Source organism: Tupaia chinensis, unplaced genomic scaffold, assembly GCF_000334495.1.
Source record: "Tupaia chinensis unplaced genomic scaffold, TupChi_1.0 Scaffold000539_1, whole genome shotgun sequence".
Lineage (NCBI taxonomy): Eukaryota > Metazoa > Chordata > Mammalia > Scandentia > Tupaiidae > Tupaia > Tupaia belangeri.
Window position 1 is genome coordinate 3,572,254 of NW_006160052.1, and position 18,252 is coordinate 3,590,505.

At 50.5% G+C, this 18,252-nt stretch overlaps 1 protein-coding gene and 1 long non-coding RNA gene across 9 annotated transcripts in view; one reads left to right on the top strand and one right to left on the bottom strand.

Moving 5' to 3' along the window:
* The window catches only part of HPS1 (HPS1 biogenesis of lysosomal organelles complex 3 subunit 1), a 34,885-nt gene that overhangs the window by 6,223 nt on the left and 10,410 nt on the right, over positions 1–18,252 (bottom strand). For 4 of the 8 annotated variants that reach the window (XM_014591173.2, XM_027775277.1, XM_027775279.1 and 1 more), the window contains 12 exons: positions 17,588–17,725; positions 17,221–17,363; positions 13,518–13,626; positions 11,076–11,147; positions 7,920–8,008; positions 6,904–7,006; positions 6,188–6,286; positions 5,983–6,052; positions 4,136–4,185; positions 2,080–2,247; positions 1,771–1,950; positions 424–485 (listed from right to left, as the gene is read on the bottom strand). In XM_014591173.2, coding sequence (XP_014446659.1) covers positions 424–485; positions 1,771–1,950; positions 2,080–2,247; positions 4,136–4,185; positions 5,983–6,052; positions 6,188–6,286; positions 6,904–7,006; positions 7,920–8,008; positions 11,076–11,147; positions 13,518–13,626; positions 17,221–17,363; positions 17,588–17,725 — 1,283 coding nt within the window. Of the gene's footprint in view, positions 1–423; positions 486–1,770; positions 1,951–2,079; positions 2,248–4,135; positions 4,186–5,982; positions 6,053–6,187; positions 6,287–6,903; positions 7,007–7,919; positions 8,009–10,986; positions 11,148–13,517; positions 13,627–15,030; positions 15,174–15,397; positions 15,531–17,220; positions 17,364–17,587; positions 17,726–18,252 lie in introns of those variants that run through there. The other 4 variants (XM_014591175.2, XM_027775280.1, XM_006157362.3 and 1 more) reach the window with 4 other exon arrangements.
* LOC114009460 (uncharacterized) lies at positions 8,212–13,177 on the top strand. Its single transcript, XR_003550866.1, has 2 exons — positions 8,212–10,526; positions 13,057–13,177. It is a non-coding gene; the product is annotated as an uncharacterized LOC114009460 (long non-coding RNA).

An 18,252-nucleotide genomic window follows, 5' to 3' on the forward strand; every position in this document is an offset into this window, starting at 1 on the left:
CCCGGTCTCGCCCCCCCCCCTGCCACGGGCTGTCCCCACCACGGGCAGGCCAGGGGAGCCCCCACCTGTGTGCCACTGCCTTGCACTCCCACAGACGGCCCAGGCGAGCTCTGCCCTGCATGGTCACAGCTGATCAAGCCTCTGGGAAGCAGCCTCCCAGCCTCCCCCACCCGGTGCTCCACACACATGGGAAGAAATCTCTCGTGAGATCATTTTGCTGAGAAAGGAGGGGCTGCAGGGCCCAGCTTTCATGTGCCCCCAGGGTCTCCACCGTTCCTCCTCCAGCTGGCTCCCCAACCTCCCTGCAGCCTCCTTGGGCCCTCCTGGGCTCCCTCCTGCAATCCCTCCTCCTTGGCCCAGAGGCTTGGGGGAAGAGGCCCTGGCGTCCAGAGACTAACCCCTGTCCTCTGGGCCCCCACTTACTCCCAGGACGATCCTGGTTCACTTCTGGAGAAGGCCTTGGTCTTGAACTCCAGCCAGGTGCTCTGGAAGGAGGAGAGGGGCCAGTCGCTTCCTGACCTTGTTCCCAAGGAGACCCTTTGTGACGCTGGGCTCTGAGGGTGCCAGGCCACAGACCCTCTGTGCTAATGTGGCCAGCTTCTCCACAGCCCCTGCACCACACTGTCCACGCAGAAGGGGACTATTTGCAGAACAGCATCCCCTGGCCGCGTGTGGCTCAATGCCTAGCGGGCACACACACACCAAGGCATCCTAGTGATGAGCTCAGCCTGGGGCTGGGGTGCAGGAGGAGCAGCTGCTGCAGGTCGCCTGGACATGGTTGTGGGTGGCCTCGGGAGGTGGCCTTGGGCAGGTCCTCCTTAAAGGGAGAGAACCCAGCATTCTGACAGGATGCTCATTCCCGGGCCACAGGCCCTGCAAGATGCCATTCTGCACCTGACTGCACAGGCCTGGGCCTGGGGCTGGATGGCTGCCTCCCCAATCCTGCTGGCTCTCAGACCAGCACATGCCCCAGCCACAATGACCCAGGAGCCTGCGTGGCCGCAGCTGCTGAAACCTGTGGCCTCCCTGGTCCTTCTGCACCTCTCCCTTGCCTCTAGCCTGGTCTGCGCTGGGTGCGCTGTGACCACCCATTTTCTTTTTTTGAGAGGTTTTCGCTATAGGGCGCGTGCACTCGCCAGACAAAGAGAGAGACAGAGAGATAGAAATCGAGAAATCACCCCCCAGGGGGGATGGCCATGCCGCAATCCCTTCTCCTCCATTCTCCTCTCGGGATCTTGGGCACGCACGCACACGCGCCCGGCGTGAGTTTTAAGCCACCGGGTCCGGGACGTGAACCACGGTCGACTATGCGGTAGTCATTACGCTAACTGCTGGTCCCATGACTGCCCATTTTCTGTGTGCAGATTTCTGGACAGTTCCCAAGCAGGGGTGAGGCGGCGGGGCTGTCTCCTGAACTGCATATTGCCCTGGGCAGTGGCACCCAGGTGTGTGGGCCACTCTGAGAGTGCTGTGATGGGCGGGCCACTGGCCTTCTGTGAATCACTACATCCCAGCTCTGGCTCCAGCATGCACAGCTTGGCCAAGTTGCAATGACCCAAGCCTCAGTGTCCCCATCCAAAGAGCAGGGATTAGAACCCTTGGTCTGCCAAACTCACACGGTAAGGTTCCGAAAACAAAGTGCTGCTAATTACTGTCATTTTGCTGTGGTTTCTGAGGCTTATAAACCTCAGTGGAGCAGGGCAGAGACCTCCGTGGAGTGAACAGCCCCCCGTGGCCAGTTGCGCCCCTCCAAGGTCAGCGTGGGCTCACCTGGATCTCCTGTCCCCCTCGATTCCTGACAAACTTGTCCATCCTCTGGCGCAGGTCTCCCATGAGGGGCTGGGACCGCAGGGCACTCCCGGCCTCCTGCCCCTCCTTCAGCTTTTTCTCCAGGAGGGAGAAGCCATCCAGCAGCTGGTACAGGGCCAGGGCCAGGGCGGTGCAGGGGCCCTGAAACAGAGGGCGCGGACAGCGACAGCTGGTGGAGCAGGCGTCGGGGAGAGCCCCGAGGATCCTGGGCAGAGTCCTGAGTGTGTCCGCGCAGAGCCCTGAGCATCCTGGGCAGGCCGAGGCACACACCTTGGTCAGGAGCACCAGGTTGATGCCCGGCCACAGGGGCAGGCAGTACATGGTGTGGGGCACCATGGGGCAGTAGCCATCTTTCACGCTGGCATCCAGGAAGATCCTTCTGGGCCCCGAACGCGCTGAGGAAGGAGCTCTCAGTGTGTGGAGGATGTCCTCAGCTAGCTACGGAGGGAGGAGGGGGAAGAGCCCACGGTGAGGGCAGGGCAGGGAAGGAAGAAGCCTGGCTCTGCTCCCACGGGCCCTGGCCACCCATTCGCTGCTCTCCCTGGGAACCATGAGGAATAAGCGTCTTAGCTTCTGCAACCCCTGCACTGTGGGGCCAGCCCTGGGCTGTGGTCTATCTCTTTCAGCTTCTTTTGGCCTTTCTGCCCATCAGGGCTGGGTACCAAGCAGGGCAGTGAGCAAAGGCACAGGGCTAGGCCAGGAGGGACCAGGAAGCAGGAAAGCTACACCTGGGGAGACGGAGGAAGAGGCTCCCTCCCAGGCCTTCAGTGAGAGAGGCCTTTACGGATGTCGTTTCCCCTTCTAACTTCCTGCCAGTCGCTCAAACTGGGGAAACTAAGGCCTACAATGGCCCAAGTGAGCAAGACTCCAGCTTTGGGGAGGGCTGAGCAGGAAGGCTTTCAGTGGGAAAATTAGAGAAGGAAAGAAATCATGCAGATGCCACAGACATTTCTCTACAAGGATGTCACTTCACTGTTCACATAACAGCAGACACTGGAAACGGGCACTGGGTTGTTCGGGGGGTTGCTATATAAATAACATGCATGAGATGGCCTTTGGAACAGCTGTTAAAAACCCTACTGTTCGGGACCAGCAGGGCCAAAGTAATTCAAGTCCCGGACCTGGAGGCTTGGAGGTCATGCTGGGTCATGCCGGGCACATGTGCGTGCTTGCCTGAAAGCCCAGGAGGAGAAGGGACTGCACGGTGGCCACCCTCCTTGGGGGCTGATTTCTCACTTTCCCTCTCACTGTCTCCTTTTGTCTCTCTCCTCGCCTCTCTGGAGAACTCATGTGCTCTATGGCAAAACCACTTAAAACAAACAAAACAAAACAAAAAAAACGTACTGTTGAAGAGTACTTAGTAAACAGAAAAACGCTTAAATTTAAAAAGTATAACAAGGGCCGCCAGGTGGCACAGTGGTTAAAGCAGCTGGTCCTCACATGGCAGCTGTGCCGCTCCGATCCTGGACTTATCACGCCACGTCAGGTGTGTGCCTGTGTGCCCAGAGTTCCAAAAGGAGAAACAGAGAAGAGACTGCAGCGTGGGCATTGCAGGTGGGTTTGCACCTCCCCTGGGATTCTCTCCAGCAAGCACATGTGCCCTCTAGCAAAATTGTGAGAAAGTATAATGAAGTACATTTGGATCCAGATTTGATAAAAGAAACAAATATATACCTGAGTACCTACATGTGTAACCCATGTGCATGTGTGAAATCAGAGGGAAAATACTAGAAGGAAACACTAAAAAACGCTCATCTCACTCTGAGGATGCGACTGAGAGTGACTTGTTCCCATACTTCATTGTTGTATTCCCAATTTTTTATGACAAATATACTTTTTTTTTTTTCGGTCGTGGGGTGTGTACACTCACCAGAAAGAGGGAAAGTGAGAAAAAGTGAGAAATCACCCCCAGGGAGGAGGCCATTCAGCAACCCCTTCTCCACTCCCCTCCTGGGATTGAGGGCATGCATGCACATGCTCCCGGTGTGATCAAGCCACTGGGTCCAGGGCTCAAACCATGGCTTGCCATGTGGGATTCCCGTGCCTTAATCACCATGCTACCTACTGGCCCCTTTACATTCTTATTTTTCAAAACCATCTATTAAATTGGACTTTCACTCCTAAGAATGGTGCAGTGGGATGGGGATCCCATGTGTGGGTATAAGGGCGACAGATGAGTTCCAGCCCAGGGCCTGGCCTCTGCACTACTCAGCCCTGAGGGGCAGGAGGAAGGCCAGCATTGGTGGGGTTAACATGCGGGCAATGCCTTGGAGCCCACAGCACTCACCGCATCAGCTGGTGTCTAAGCAGACCTGGGGAGACTCACCTGAGCAGCTTCAGTGGGTGGGGTGCCCCCCTCCAGCCAGATGGTGCTACCTGCAGGTCACAGGGAGTAACAACTTGTAAATAACGGTTCATCGGCACAGAGCACAGAGGGGTGTGGGGTGTGGGCAGGCAGGGGAGAAGCACGGGGGTGCACTGGGGCAGCAAGCCCCCTCCTCTGCAGGCCGAACTCCGCAGGGCAGACCTGACATGGCCTGGGTGTGGGTGGGAGAAGCTCCCCGGAGCCCGCTGCTGGGAGATAAGCTCTCGAAGGTGCACAGGCAGGCGGGGGCGTTTTCCTCAGTCCCTCTCCTGGTCTCCTGAATCCCCTCCCTGTGTCTGCTCTCTTCCTCCAGGCCCCTCCCTACAAGTCAGCACGGTCTACACTGCCCTAGTCACTGATTCAATCAGCAGGTTTCACTGAGCACCTAGGACATGCTGGGAACGGAATCTCCTTCCTAGTGTAGCTCACAAACACTGAACACCTGACGTTTGAGATATTTCACATTCATAATAATGTTGCTACCGTTATATTTCACTGCAAATAACCCTCATTTACAGTCATGCTTCTCTCAGGGAAGCAGGCTGGTACGTTTCAAACACCTGGTTCACAGATGGATGTGTGCGGCGCAAGCCGTTTGTAAGCTGTGAGTTCTGCGCATGGTGGAATGGCATTATTCACGGTCCTTGAGGCATTAAAAACCAACCCCCGAGAAAAGGGGACCCGGGTGGGGATCATGATGAATGAGGAAGGAGGTGTTAAAACGGAACCTCCGAATCACCCAAATTTGGACTCGCAGTGCATCTGGAGCTCAGGGAGAGCGTAGAGAATTGCGAGATGGCTATGGACCCATTCCCTCCAAATATATAAACATATGTGAGCTGGCACCTGACCTCAGGGGCACTCAGGCTTCCCAAAGCTGGTACCAGGCCAGAAAGACCAGAACAGCTTGGCTGCACGTAAAAATCATTTGGGGACCTTTTAAAAATTTCACACCCAGCCATAGTTAAGATCACTTAAATCAGACTCTGGGTGCAGGCCCAGCTACAGGAGTTAAGGACCCCCAGGTAAGTCTGATATGCAGCCACCTCTCTGTGCCTGGTGGATGTGCCTGTGGACTCACCTGGAGGAATGTTCTGGAAGTATTTACACTCGGCCTCAGGGACTGGCCTGTAATTTAACTGAGCTGGCTGGGGACGCCCTGTGATTCCCATGTGTAGCCAGGGTTGGGGGACTGCAGGCCTAAGGAAGCCAGTAAATCCCTCTCAGACTCAGTCCTCTGGAAGGTTCTCCTGAAACCCTTTCTTCTATCAGATGATGTGAGCTGCGGGGCCCTCCTTTTTCATGAAGAACCTTGGAGATAAGTGTGATCCTCATCCCCTGTGACAACCACAGTCTGGAATTCGGTTTCTCTACTTCTCTAAGCAACGTCTATTTTTAAATAACATTCTGAGTATTTATAGTTTATTTCTTTTGTTTATCCCACCCACGTTGGAAAGACAGGTACGTATGTGTACACAGTAGAAATTAAACATTTATGCTTTTACATGTACTTAAAACCAAATAAATATGACTTAATTTTACTTATTACTTAATTATTAATAACAGAAAAGAAAGATGAGGCAGTGAGGACACACTAAATGGGTTTTTAAATGCAATCCACTTGTGAAATGCCCTAGGGCTCCCTGCAGAGGTCTTTTCAGTCCTTGAATTCAAGCTAGAGCTGCCAGGCCGGCCGGTTAGACTGAGGGGAGCTGCCCACGGCCTGCCTGGCCTTGGGAACGCGGGTGTCTGCTGGGCCTAACAGGGCCAGGGACCCACCAGCTCTAACCATTGGCCCCAGACCTCACCTGAGCTCTGCTCACCAGGGGAGGGAGCTGGGGTGAAGTACTCCTCGTGGAGGGAGAAGCTGTCTGTCTCCTGGGAGAGAGGAGAAGGCGGCTCAGGCCTGGGGCACGCAGGCTCTCCCCCCTGCACAAGCCTAGTTCTGGAAAGCCTGGCCGTAGGCTGAGGCAGACACCCCCCCTCCACCCCCTCACGCGCTGTAGCACACACTGTGGTTGCAGATCGCCCCCTGGTCAGGGCTGCGGAGTCAGGGCTCCAGGGCTGCTGCACAGGGATGTTCTGGCTGCTCCGGGGCCTCCGTGGGGAAGGCTGCGACAGGACAGGGAAGACCAGGTTAGTGCGCGTGTGCGTCAGACCTGCTCCTACCACAGCCCTCGGCCTCGGCACTTCAGAGAAGCCCTCCACCTCTCCCCTCCGCACACCCTCGCACAGCCCTGGCTGTGTGGGCCACAGACTTTCAGAGGATGTCTCAATTCGACACGGTCTATTCTCCAGAACCACGGCAACTCCAGGAATTCCGACACCGTGTGTCCAGACCATCATTCCCACCCTCACTGCCCATGGTGATGTCAGGGCAGCGGCTCCACGGGAACTGTCTCCTTTTCCCCTAACAATGACGTGGTTGCTACCCATCGCACAGATAAGGACTCGAGCTCAGAGCGTGAGTTCCTGCCCGACTCACACAGCTAAGTGGCAGCGCTGGCTTCAAACCACCACTGACTCCAGAAATCGGCACTCTTAACCCCCAGACCTGCTGCATTCCAGGATTCTCGTTATATCATGAAGTGGCAAGAAAACAATCAGGCCGCATGCCCAGAACTGTGCCTTAAACCAGAGCCTCCCCGAAGAGCCTGGCCTCCACTCTCCTGGCAGGGTCTCTGAGTCGCCTCCTGAAGGCCTCCCTCTGCTCTCAGAGCTGCCCAAACCTGAACATCGTCGTCCTCCGCTGTGCTTTCGCTGGGGTAGAGGTCCTGAACCAGCAGGATGAGGGCCAGGAGGTCAGCAGGGCGCAGAGAGCCCGCACTGTGGCTGTGGAGGTGGGAGAGGCCATGAGCATGTGCCCAGCGGGTAGCAGTGGGCTGGGCAGGCAGGTGAGGGAAGTCTGGGCCTGCCCTCTGCACTCAGAGTCTGCAAATGTGCTGATTTCAACCTTTTGAAAGATTCAGAAAGTATAAGTAAAGCTCTTTAACTAATTTTTCTTTCATTGTCTCTATAAGAGAGGGAGATGAGAGAGGCATAGATGGAGAGAGAGGACAACAGGGTCTTCAGACCACAAGCCTCCCCCATCCCAGCCAGGAAGGATTGCAAGTGCACGTGCCTGGCATAGACAAGGAGTCCCAGGTCCCAGGATGCGAACCTGGGACTCTCCCACATGGCCTCAGCATAGCAGAGTGTTGTCGCCACTCACTCACCACCACAGCTGGGCCAAATTCACCAATTAACAAATAAAACTTGGTTGGTTGTTTTAAAAAAGAAAAATGTTGGGGCCTCCAGACGGCATGGTGGTTAAGGTGCTGGACTCCCACATGGCCGACCATGGTTTGAATCCTGGACCTGGTGGCTTGCTTTCTTGCTTTCCCTTTCTCTTTCTCTGTCTCTCTGGTCAAAATTAAGAAAATTAATAATAACAAATAAAATTAAATAGATAGTTAAAAAAATAAAAATGTCAATGGGAAAGCACTGTGTTAGGGATTAACAACAGCATAAAAGGGAGTTCTCCTAAATTCGGATTCTAGAACAGTGTCCCAGAAGACATCACTTGAAAGGTGAGTGAACTGGGAGAGGTTGAAGAATGAAGAATCTGGGTTGGCTTCCTGGAAGAGATGGGTCTTGAAGGTTTTCTCTGGCAGGGGGGTGGTACTTGTCAGGCAGAGGCAATAAGAAGGGGTGAGCGTGGGAGGCAGGGGGATGCCACACCGTCACCCCGGGCATGGGGGCGCACCTGGAGTAGAAAGCCAGCAGCTTGGAGTGCACGAGCAGGAAGGCGTGCAGGGCCTCCTCGCCACCCCGCTCGGGGCTGGAGTTCACAGCCTGCCACATGGCCGACCATGGTTTGAATCCTGGACCTGGTGGCTTGCTTTCTTGCTTTCCCTTTCTCTTTCTCTGTCTCTCTGGTCAAAATTAAGAAAATTAATAATAACAAATAAAATTAAATAGATAGTTAAAAAAATAAAAATGTCAATGGGAAAGCACTGTGTTAGGGATTAACAACAGCATAAAAGGGAGTTCTCCTAAATTCGGATTCTAGAACAGTGTCCCAGAAGACATCACTTGAAAGGTGAGTGAACTGGGAGAGGTTGAAGAATGAAGAATCTGGGTTGGCTTCCTGGAAGAGATGGGTCTTGAAGGTTTTCTCTGGCAGGGGGGTGGTACTTGTCAGGCAGAGGCAATAAGAAGGGGTGAGCGTGGGAGGCAGGGGGATGCCACACCGTCACCCCGGGCATGGGGGCGCACCTGGAGTAGAAAGCCAGCAGCTTGGAGTGCACGAGCAGGAAGGCGTGCAGGGCCTCCTCGCCACCCCGCTCGGGGCTGGAGTTCACAGCCTGGATGACGTGCCGCTCCAGCGCCTCGATGCACAGCTCACAGAGCTGGGGGTGGATCAGCCGCTCCACAGCCTGCCGGGGTGGGCAAGGACAGGAAGCCTGTGATCAACTATCCTCCCCCATCCCTGCCCTCACCTAGAGGGTTTGCTCACTCAGTCCACGCGGAGTCCAGATTATGCACTGGATACTTGGGCGCAGTGAGGATAAGACCAGCAAGGTCCCAACCTTCCTAGGGCATCCACTCCAGTGGGTGAGCCAGACAACACACAAGGCAACAGACAAAGTAGCTGCAGTAAGCCGACTGCGGTAACTGCTGATTAGGAAATACACGGGCTACAGAAGAACAACTAAGACCTACCTGGGGAGGGAGTCCCGAGTAAAGGCCCTGACATGACCTTTAAACTGTGATCTAAACAACTGGAAAACCTGCCGACAGAGAGGGAGAGGGAGGACACAGCAGGCTGAGGAAGCTGCATATGCAAAGGTCTTGAGGTGGGGACGGACCATAGAGCACAGTTGTCCAACTGAAGTATAAGGCAAAGCCTATATGTAATTTAAAGTTTTCTAGTAATTGCATTGAAAAGGTAAGAGGAAACAAAGTTAATTTTAATATTATACTTTATTTTACCCATTATATCTAACATTACCAACAGGTAAAAGTATTATTACTGGGACACTTCACATTCTTCTTGTGCTAAATTATCAAAATCTGGGATCCATTTTCCATGTGGAGCATAACTCAGTTTGGACCAGCTACATTTCAAGAGTCCCACAGCCACTCTTAGTGGTAGCTAATGACTACCGCTCTGCACAGAGGTAATGAAGAACATTCCTGACATTGAAAGAAGGCCCATGAGACAAGTGCCTAGTGCAAGAGGACTACAGGGGCACAAGATGAGGCTGGGGTGAAACGGCTAGTGACAGATCAGACAGGCTGGTGGGCTTGAGAAAGAGTCTGGACTTTATCTTAACTGCACTAGGTCACCTCCTACAGGAAGTCTTTCCTGATGCCTGAGAAAGAATTGGCCACTCCATTCTTTCAGCTTGGATCCATGGCTTTGGATGCGAAATCTAATATGGCACCCAGGATATGTTACTATGTTTTTCAGTATATATTAAGTTATCTGGAAGGTCATGATGTATTTTTGTATGTTTTTCTATGCAAAAATGTGTCATGACTTTTCCAGCAAACCAATATACATGGTGAGTCTTCCCTCAAGATATACATACATCTTTATGTATATCTGAATTCCTAGGACTTTGAGACATCTAAAAATACAGAAGTACTAAATGTTTACTAGAACAGTGAAGGAGTGGAGGATGTGAGAATGAATTTTAATTCCTTCAGATCTATTTTTCAGTTCACTAATTCTCTCTCTAGCTATGTCTCATAAGATACCGAACACATTCCTTGAGTTTTTCACTTCTACAATTGTTTCCATTTCTAGAATATCTATATGCATTATTTTTCTAATTGGCCTGGTCACTTTTGAATCTCTGGTTACTTGTTCCTATTTGTAATCCTATCCTTTATGTTTTTAAGTATTTTATAGTTATTTTTATTCTATACTTAATAACTCCAATATATCAAGCTCCTTGGGACTTAAATCTGTTGGTGATTGATTTCCCTGACTCTCACTCAGGGTAGCTTGTTTTCTTGTACATCTATCCTTCTTAACTGTGAGCTCTTGTTTGATCCTAATCTGTCCTCCAAAGCAGTGGTTTTCAAAGCATGGTTCTTGGACTAGCATAATTCATCAGTGTCACCTGGGAACTTGTTAGACATGCAAATTCCAGAGCCCCAGTCCCAGACTTACTAAATGAGAAATATGAGGGTGAGGTCCAGCAGCCTGTGTGTAACAAGACCTATAGATGATTGTGATACACACTGGAGTGTGAGAACCCCTGCTCTAGAGAGAATTTGCTTTTGCCTCTATAGAGAGCCAGAGATTACTACTAACACCCACCTGAACTTCTCAGGTCTGGGTTTAGCTTAGGAGCTACAGGTTCAGCTCCAGACGGCATGGTGGTTAAGGTGCTGGACTCCCACATGGCCGACCATGGTTTGAATCCTGGACCTGGTGGCTTGCTTTCTTGCTTTCCCTTTCTCTTTCTCTGTCTCTCTGGTCAAAATTAAGAAAATTAATAATAACAAATAAAATTAAATAGATAGTTAAAAAAATAAAAATGTCAATGGGAAAGCACTGTGTTAGGGATTAACAACAGCATAAAAGGGAGTTCTCCTAAATTCGGATTCTAGAACAGTGTCCCAGAAGACATCACTTGAAAGGTGAGTGAACTGGGAGAGGTTGAAGAATGAAGAATCTGGGTTGGCTTCCTGGAAGAGATGGGTCTTGAAGGTTTTCTCTGGCAGGGGGGTGGTACTTGTCAGGCAGAGGCAATAAGAAGGGGTGAGCGTGGGAGGCAGGGGGATGCCACACCGTCACCCCGGGCATGGGGGCGCACCTGGAGTAGAAAGCCAGCAGCTTGGAGTGCACGAGCAGGAAGGCGTGCAGGGCCTCCTCGCCACCCCGCTCGGGGCTGGAGTTCACAGCCTGGATGACGTGCCGCTCCAGCGCCTCGATGCACAGCTCACAGAGCTGGGGGTGGATCAGCCGCTCCACAGCCTGCCGGGGTGGGCAAGGACAGGAAGCCTGTGATCAACTATCCTCCCCCATCCCTGCCCTCACCTAGAGGGTTTGCTCACTCAGTCCACGCGGAGTCCAGATTATGCACTGGATACTTGGGCGCAGTGAGGATAAGACCAGCAAGGTCCCAACCTTCCTAGGGCATCCACTCCAGTGGGTGAGCCAGACAACACACAAGGCAACAGACAAAGTAGCTGCAGTAAGCCGACTGCGGTAACTGCTGATTAGGAAATACACGGGCTACAGAAGAACAACTAAGACCTACCTGGGGAGGGAGTCCCGAGTAAAGGCCCTGACATGACCTTTAAACTGTGATCTAAACAACTGGAAAACCTGCCGACAGAGAGGGAGAGGGAGGACACAGCAGGCTGAGGAAGCTGCATATGCAAAGGTCTTGAGGTGGGGACGGACCATAGAGCACAGTTGTCCAACTGAAGTATAAGGCAAAGCCTATATGTAATTTAAAGTTTTCTAGTAATTGCATTGAAAAGGTAAGAGGAAACAAAGTTAATTTTAATATTATACTTTATTTTACCCATTATATCTAACATTACCAACAGGTAAAAGTATTATTACTGGGACACTTCACATTCTTCTTGTGCTAAATTATCAAAATCTGGGATCCATTTTCCATGTGGAGCATAACTCAGTTTGGACCAGCTACATTTCAAGAGTCCCACAGCCACTCTTAGTGGTAGGTAATGACTACCGCTCCGCACAGAGAAAGAAGGCCCATGAGACAAGTGCCTAGTGCAAGAGGACTACAGGGGCACAAGATGAGGCTGGGGTGAAACGGCTAGTGACAGATCAGACAGGCTGGTGGGCTTGAGAAAGAGTCTGGACTTTATCTTAACTGCACTAGGTCACCTCCTACAGGAAGTCTTTCCTGATGCCTGAGAAAGAATTGGCCACTCCATTCTTTCAGCTTGGATCCATGGCTTTGGATGCGAAATCTAATATGGCACCCAGGATATGTTACTATGTTTTTCAGTATATATTAAGTTATCTGGAAGGTCATGATGTATTTTTGTATGTTTTTCTATGCAAAAATGTGTCATGACTTTTCCAGCAAACCAATATACATGGTGAGTCTTCCCTCAAGATATACATACATCTTTATGTATATCTGAATTCCTAGGACTTTGAGACATCTAAAAATACAGAAGTACTAAATGTTTACTAGAACAGTGAAGGAGTGGAGGATGTGAGAATGAATTTTAATTCCTTCAGATCTATTTTTCAGTTCACTAATTCTCTCTCTAGCTATGTCTCATAAGATACCGAACACATTCCTTGAGTTTTTCACTTCTACAATTGTTTCCATTTCTAGAATATCTATATGCATTATTTTTCTAATTGGCCTGGTCACTTTTGAATCTCTGGTTACTTGTTCCTATTTGTAATCCTATCCTTTATGTTTTTAAGTATTTTATAGTTATTTTTATTCTATACTTAATAACTCCAATATATCAAGCTCCTTGGGACTTAAATCTGTTGGTGATTGATTTCCCTGACTCTCACTCAGGGTAGCTTGTTTTCTTGTACATCTATCCTTCTTAACTGTGAGCTCTTGTTTGATCCTAATCTGTCCTCCAAAGCAGTGGTTTTCAAAGCATGGTTCTTGGACTAGCATAATTCATCAGTGTCACCTGGGAACTTGTTAGACATGCAAATTCCAGAGCCCCAGTCCCAGACTTACTAAATGAGAAATATGAGGGTGAGGTCCAGCAGCCTGTGTGTAACAAGACCTATAGATGATTGTGATACACACTGGAGTGTGAGAACCCCTGCTCTAGAGAGAATTTGCTTTTGCCTCTATAGAGAGCCAGAGATTACTACTAACACCCACCTGAACTTCTCAGGTCTGGGTTTAGCTTAGGAGCTACAGGTTCAGCAGCCCCCACACTGCTGCTGGCCTAGGGCTTTTTTTCTGGTTACAGTGTTAGTACTGTTTGCATGCAGGACACTCTTGCCTTTAGTGCTGCCTTCTTCCCCCAGCACTCCCATTGCTTTTAACTCTAGTTTCAGTTTAATATATATATGTGTATATATATATATATTAGTGGGGTCACAGGGCTGCAGGGGTTATCTTTGGAGATTTCTATAACTTAAAAACAAAAAGTACATAAAAAATTGGTTTTATTCAGGATCTGGCTGCTTTATTATGGGAAAGGCCAGTGGAGTACCTAAACTGCCACAGGGCCAGAAAGAACAATTATCTGTAAATACATGTTATTTCAGGGTCTATGTGTACCTCCCCTCATTAGGGTGAAAATACGGACTTAAAGCTGGGTGCCCACTCTGACCTGCTAGCTCCAAAGCTCGAGGACACCCACGCCCAGTAGTCACCTCCACCGCGAAGCACTGCTCCTGTTCCCGCAGGCGGCTGTAGGTCCACAGCAGGCTCTGGAACTGCTCCCACACCTGGACACGCTGCTCCAGGTCTGGGGGCCGCAACCTGGGGGCAGAGCCGGAGAGAGCAGAAGGGACCATGAGAAAGTGGTCATGCCCAACAGTACCCAGGGATCACAGTCCTAGATCAGTGTCAGAGCCCGTAAGCTCATGTGACACAATCACATCACCGGGAGAGCCCACAAAGCCATGTTTCAGCTGTGGCCTCATGGTGGGGTGGTGTGGGCATGGAACTAGGAGTGTTTAAGAAAATCACTTTACTCTCCAGAGACATATCATACCAAGCCAGCTAGAGAGCCAGGAAGGTACTGAATGGTCTATGCCTCTTTCAGCCACAAAGGGGAAGGACAGCAGGCCATAGACAGGGTTGCCGCCATCTTGAACGCTGCCTAGACCTGGGCTGGAAACTGTGTTTGTGTAACAGGCATTCACTCCCTGCAGCATTTGCCCCTGAAACTATGATCTACCTGGCCAAGAATGACTCAGGACATGTCTGCAGATTTGGTAAGCGCCTCAGTATGCGTATGTGCTCATATTACTTCAAAACTCAAAAGTTTCAAACTCTGAGTCTAAAACTTCCCAATTCAAGTTGGAGAATCAGGGAAGAAGGCTTTATTGCGAACCTCTCTTGGGGACCACATTTCAATCATGCTCCTGGGGTCCTTCTCACAGCAGTGTATATCTAAACCATCATTCTCTTTTGCTGAGTTCCTTATACTAGGCCCAGAGATGGGTATTGGGTCTGGTCCCTCCAGAAAACGTTCACAGATTGTAAGTGTATACACACACATACATTTTTCTTTTCTTTCCTTTTTCTTTTTTGAGAGATTTTTACTATATGGCATGTGTACTCACTGGAGAAATAGAGACACAGAGACAGAAAGCAAGATATCACCCCCTAGGGGGGTGGCCATGCTGCAACCCCTTCTCCTCTCTTCCCCTCTCAGGATTTTGGGCATGTACATACAAGCACTGGTGTGAGTTGTAAGCTGCTGGTTCTGGGCCTTGAACTGTGGTCAACTATGTGGGGGTCCAGTGACAGAACCATTATGCCATATGCTGGCCCCCATACATGCATTTTTGTAGAGTCTGAAGCCTCTCTGAGAAGCCACAGAGAACCAGCTCAGACCAGGTTTGTAATGACATGACTGATACCTGGGGAACGAAAACAACACTGGACTGAGAGTCCTCTGACTAGATTTCTAGGCTGGATGCTGCAATCAGCCAGATGGAGGCCCCTGGCAAGGTTTTTTAAAAGTTCTGTGCGCTCAGTTTCCCACATGGTTGTACCAGATGGTCTCTAAGGCTCTCTTGAGCTCTGCTTCTCTGACTCAGGGACCCAGGTGGAGACAGAGCATGGAATGGCAGCTTCAGAGAGGCTGGGCACACTCTGTAGGCCCCGGATAAGTGCTCAGCAAGCAATGCCTGGGGACTAGCTTCAAGGACTCACTCCCTTCGGATGAGCTGGCTGTCCACTGTCACCAGCCCGAAGTGCACCTCGAACAGGTACTTCAGCACACACAGCTTCCGCCGAAGGTCCGCCTCGCACTCAGTCTGGTCTCCGTTGATGGCGATGAACAAGCATTCTCCAAACTGTAGGCACAGCCAGGCCAGTGTCAGCCAGCCCCTGGGGAACTGACTTAGCCTGTCCTGATGTCTATGGACAGGTGAGGGAAAGTGCAGGTCCCAGGGGCCTATGTGAGAGGATGCAGTTGCTGCCTTCTCAAGAAATCTAAAGTTCAAGATAGGCGAGAGGCAGGTGGACTCCCCATGGAGCTGAGGGGAGAGGAACATGGGCCCCAGTACCGTATACCTACCAGGTGAAGGACGTACAGGTGGTTGTCATTTTCTGTAGAGAAGCAGGTGTACGTGTCTGAGAGTTTCTCCAGCATGGTCATGGAGGAGATGATGACTGGGGCCAGGAGGGTGCTGAGCTGGTCTTCCAGAGCGGGGAGCTGTGAGGGGAGGAAGGACGCTGTCAAAGGGCTTATCCCGGGACCTTGAGCAGTGGTTAGGAAGGCTGGGGAGGGGCAGCCAAGCTAAATCGTGCTGTTCAGGCTCTGAATCCAGAAGGAAACAGTAAGGAATTAGGCCACGCTTATGCTTCCAAAATGAAAGGCCTCAGGAATTTAACTGAGAACAGGTTAACTCTAAGGCAACTTGCTACATATAGCAAAGTCCATGCCGTTTGTTGCAAGAGGTCTACTTTGGGAGAATTTATCCTTAAAAAAGTGATCAGAGATGAGAATAAGATACATGCACAAAGACATTCACTATGGCATAATCTGTAATTGCAAACTGGAAAAAATGTGTCTATGCTACTTAGGCAAATGTTTAAGTAAATGGCAGTACATCAAAATAAAGTACTTAAAATATTAGTGTTTCAATGATCTGAAAAATTCTTCTGATATGTTACATTTTAAAAAATGATGTGGACGGGCCGGCCGCGGGTCTCCCGCCAGCCCCGGGGACCCCGCGCGCTGAGAGCCAGGAAGGTACTGAATGGTCTATGCCTCTTTCAGCCACAAAGGGGAAGGACAGCAGGCCATAGACAGGGTTGCCGCCATCTTGAACGCTGCCTAGACCTGGGCTGGAAACTGTGTTTGTGTAACAGGCATTCACTCCCTGCAGCATTTGCCCCTGAAACTATGATCTACCTGGCCAAGAATGACTCAGGACATGTCTGCAGATTTGGTAAGCGCCTCAGTATGCGTATGTGCTCATATTACTTCAAAACTCAAAAGTTTCAAACTCTGAGTCTAAAACTTCCCAATTCAAGTTGGAGAATCAGGGAAGAAGGCTTTATTGCGAACCTCTCTTGGGGACCACATTTCAATCATGCTCCTGGTGTCCTTCTCACAGCAGTGTATATCTAAACCATCATTCTCTTTTGCTGAGTTCCTTATACTAGGCCCAGAGATGGGTATTGGGTCTGGTCCCTCCAGAAAACGTTCACAGATTGTAAGTGTATACACACACATACATTTTTCTTTTCTTTCCTTTTTCTTTTTTGAGAGATTTTTACTATATGGCATGTGTACTCACTGGAGAAATAGAGACACAGAGACAGAAAGCAAGATATCACCCCCTAGGGGGGTGGCCATGCTGCAACCCCTTCTCCTCTCTTCCCCTCTCAGGATTTTGGGCATGTACATACAAGCACTGGTGTGAGTTGTAAGCTGCTGGTTCTGGGCCTTGAACTGTGGTCAACTATGTGGGGGTCCAGTGACAGAACCATTATGCCATATGCTGGCCCCCATACATGCATTTTTGTAGAGTCTGAAGCCTCTCTGAGAAGCCACAGAGAACCAGCTCAGACCAGGTTTGTAATGACATGACTGATACCTGGGGAACGAAAACAACACTGGACTGAGAGTCCTCTGACTAGATTTCTAGGCTGGATGCTGCAATCAGCCAGATGGAGGCCCCTGGCAAGGTTTTTTAAAAGTTCTGTGCGCTCAGTTTCCCACATGGTTGTACCAGATGGTCTCTAAGGCTCTCTTGAGCTCTGCTTCTCTGACTCAGGGACCCAGGTGGAGACAGAGCATGGAATGGCAGCTTCAGAGAGGCTGGGCACACTCTGTAGGCCCCGGATAAGTGCTCAGCAAGCAATGCCTGGGGACTAGCTTCAAGGACTCACTCCCTTCGGATGAGCTGGCTGTCCACTGTCACCAGCCCGAAGTGCACCTCGAACAGGTACTTCAGCACACACAGCTTCCGCCGAAGGTCCGCCTCGCACTCAGTCTGGTCTCCGTTGATGGCGATGAACAAGCATTCTCCAAACTGTAGGCACAGCCAGGCCAGTGTCAGCCAGCCCCTGGGGAACTGACTTAGCCTGTCCTGATGTCTATGGACAGGTGAGGGAAAGTGCAGGTCCCAGGGGCCTATGTGAGAGGATGCAGTTGCTGCCTTCTCAAGAAATCTAAAGTTCAAGATAGGCGAGAGGCAGGTGGACTCCCCATGGAGCTGAGGGGAGAGGAACATGGGCCCCAGTACCGTATACCTACCAGGTGAAGGACGTACAGGTGGTTGTCATTTTCTGTAGAGAAGCAGGTGTACGTGTCTGAGAGTTTCTCCAGCATGGTCATGGAGGAGATGATGACTGGGGCCAGGAGGGTGCTGAGCTGGTCTTCCAGAGCGGGGAGCTGTGAGGGGAGGAAGGACGCTGTCAAAGGGCTTATCCCGGGACCTTGAGCAGTGGTTAGGAAGGCTGGGGAGGGGCAGCCAAGCTAAATCGTGCTGTTCAGGCTCTGAATCCAGAAGGAAACAGTAAGGAATTAGGCCACGCTTATGCTTCCAAAATGAAAGGCCTCAGGAATTTAACTGAGAACAGGTTAACTCTAAGGCAACTTGCTACATATAGCAAAGTCCATGCCGTTTGTTGCAAGAGGTCTACTTTGGGAGAATTTATCCTTAAAAAAGTGATCAGAGATGAGAATAAGATACATGCACAAAGACATTCACTATGGCATAATCTGTAATTGCAAACTGGAAAAAATGTGTCTATGCTACTTAGGCAAATGTTTAAGTAAATGGCAGTACATCAAAATAAAGTACTTAAAATATTAGTGTTTCAATGATCTGAAAAATTCTTCTGATATGTTACATTTTAAAAAATGATGTGGACGGGCCGGCCGCGGGTCTCCCGCCAGCCCCGGGGACCCCGCGCGCT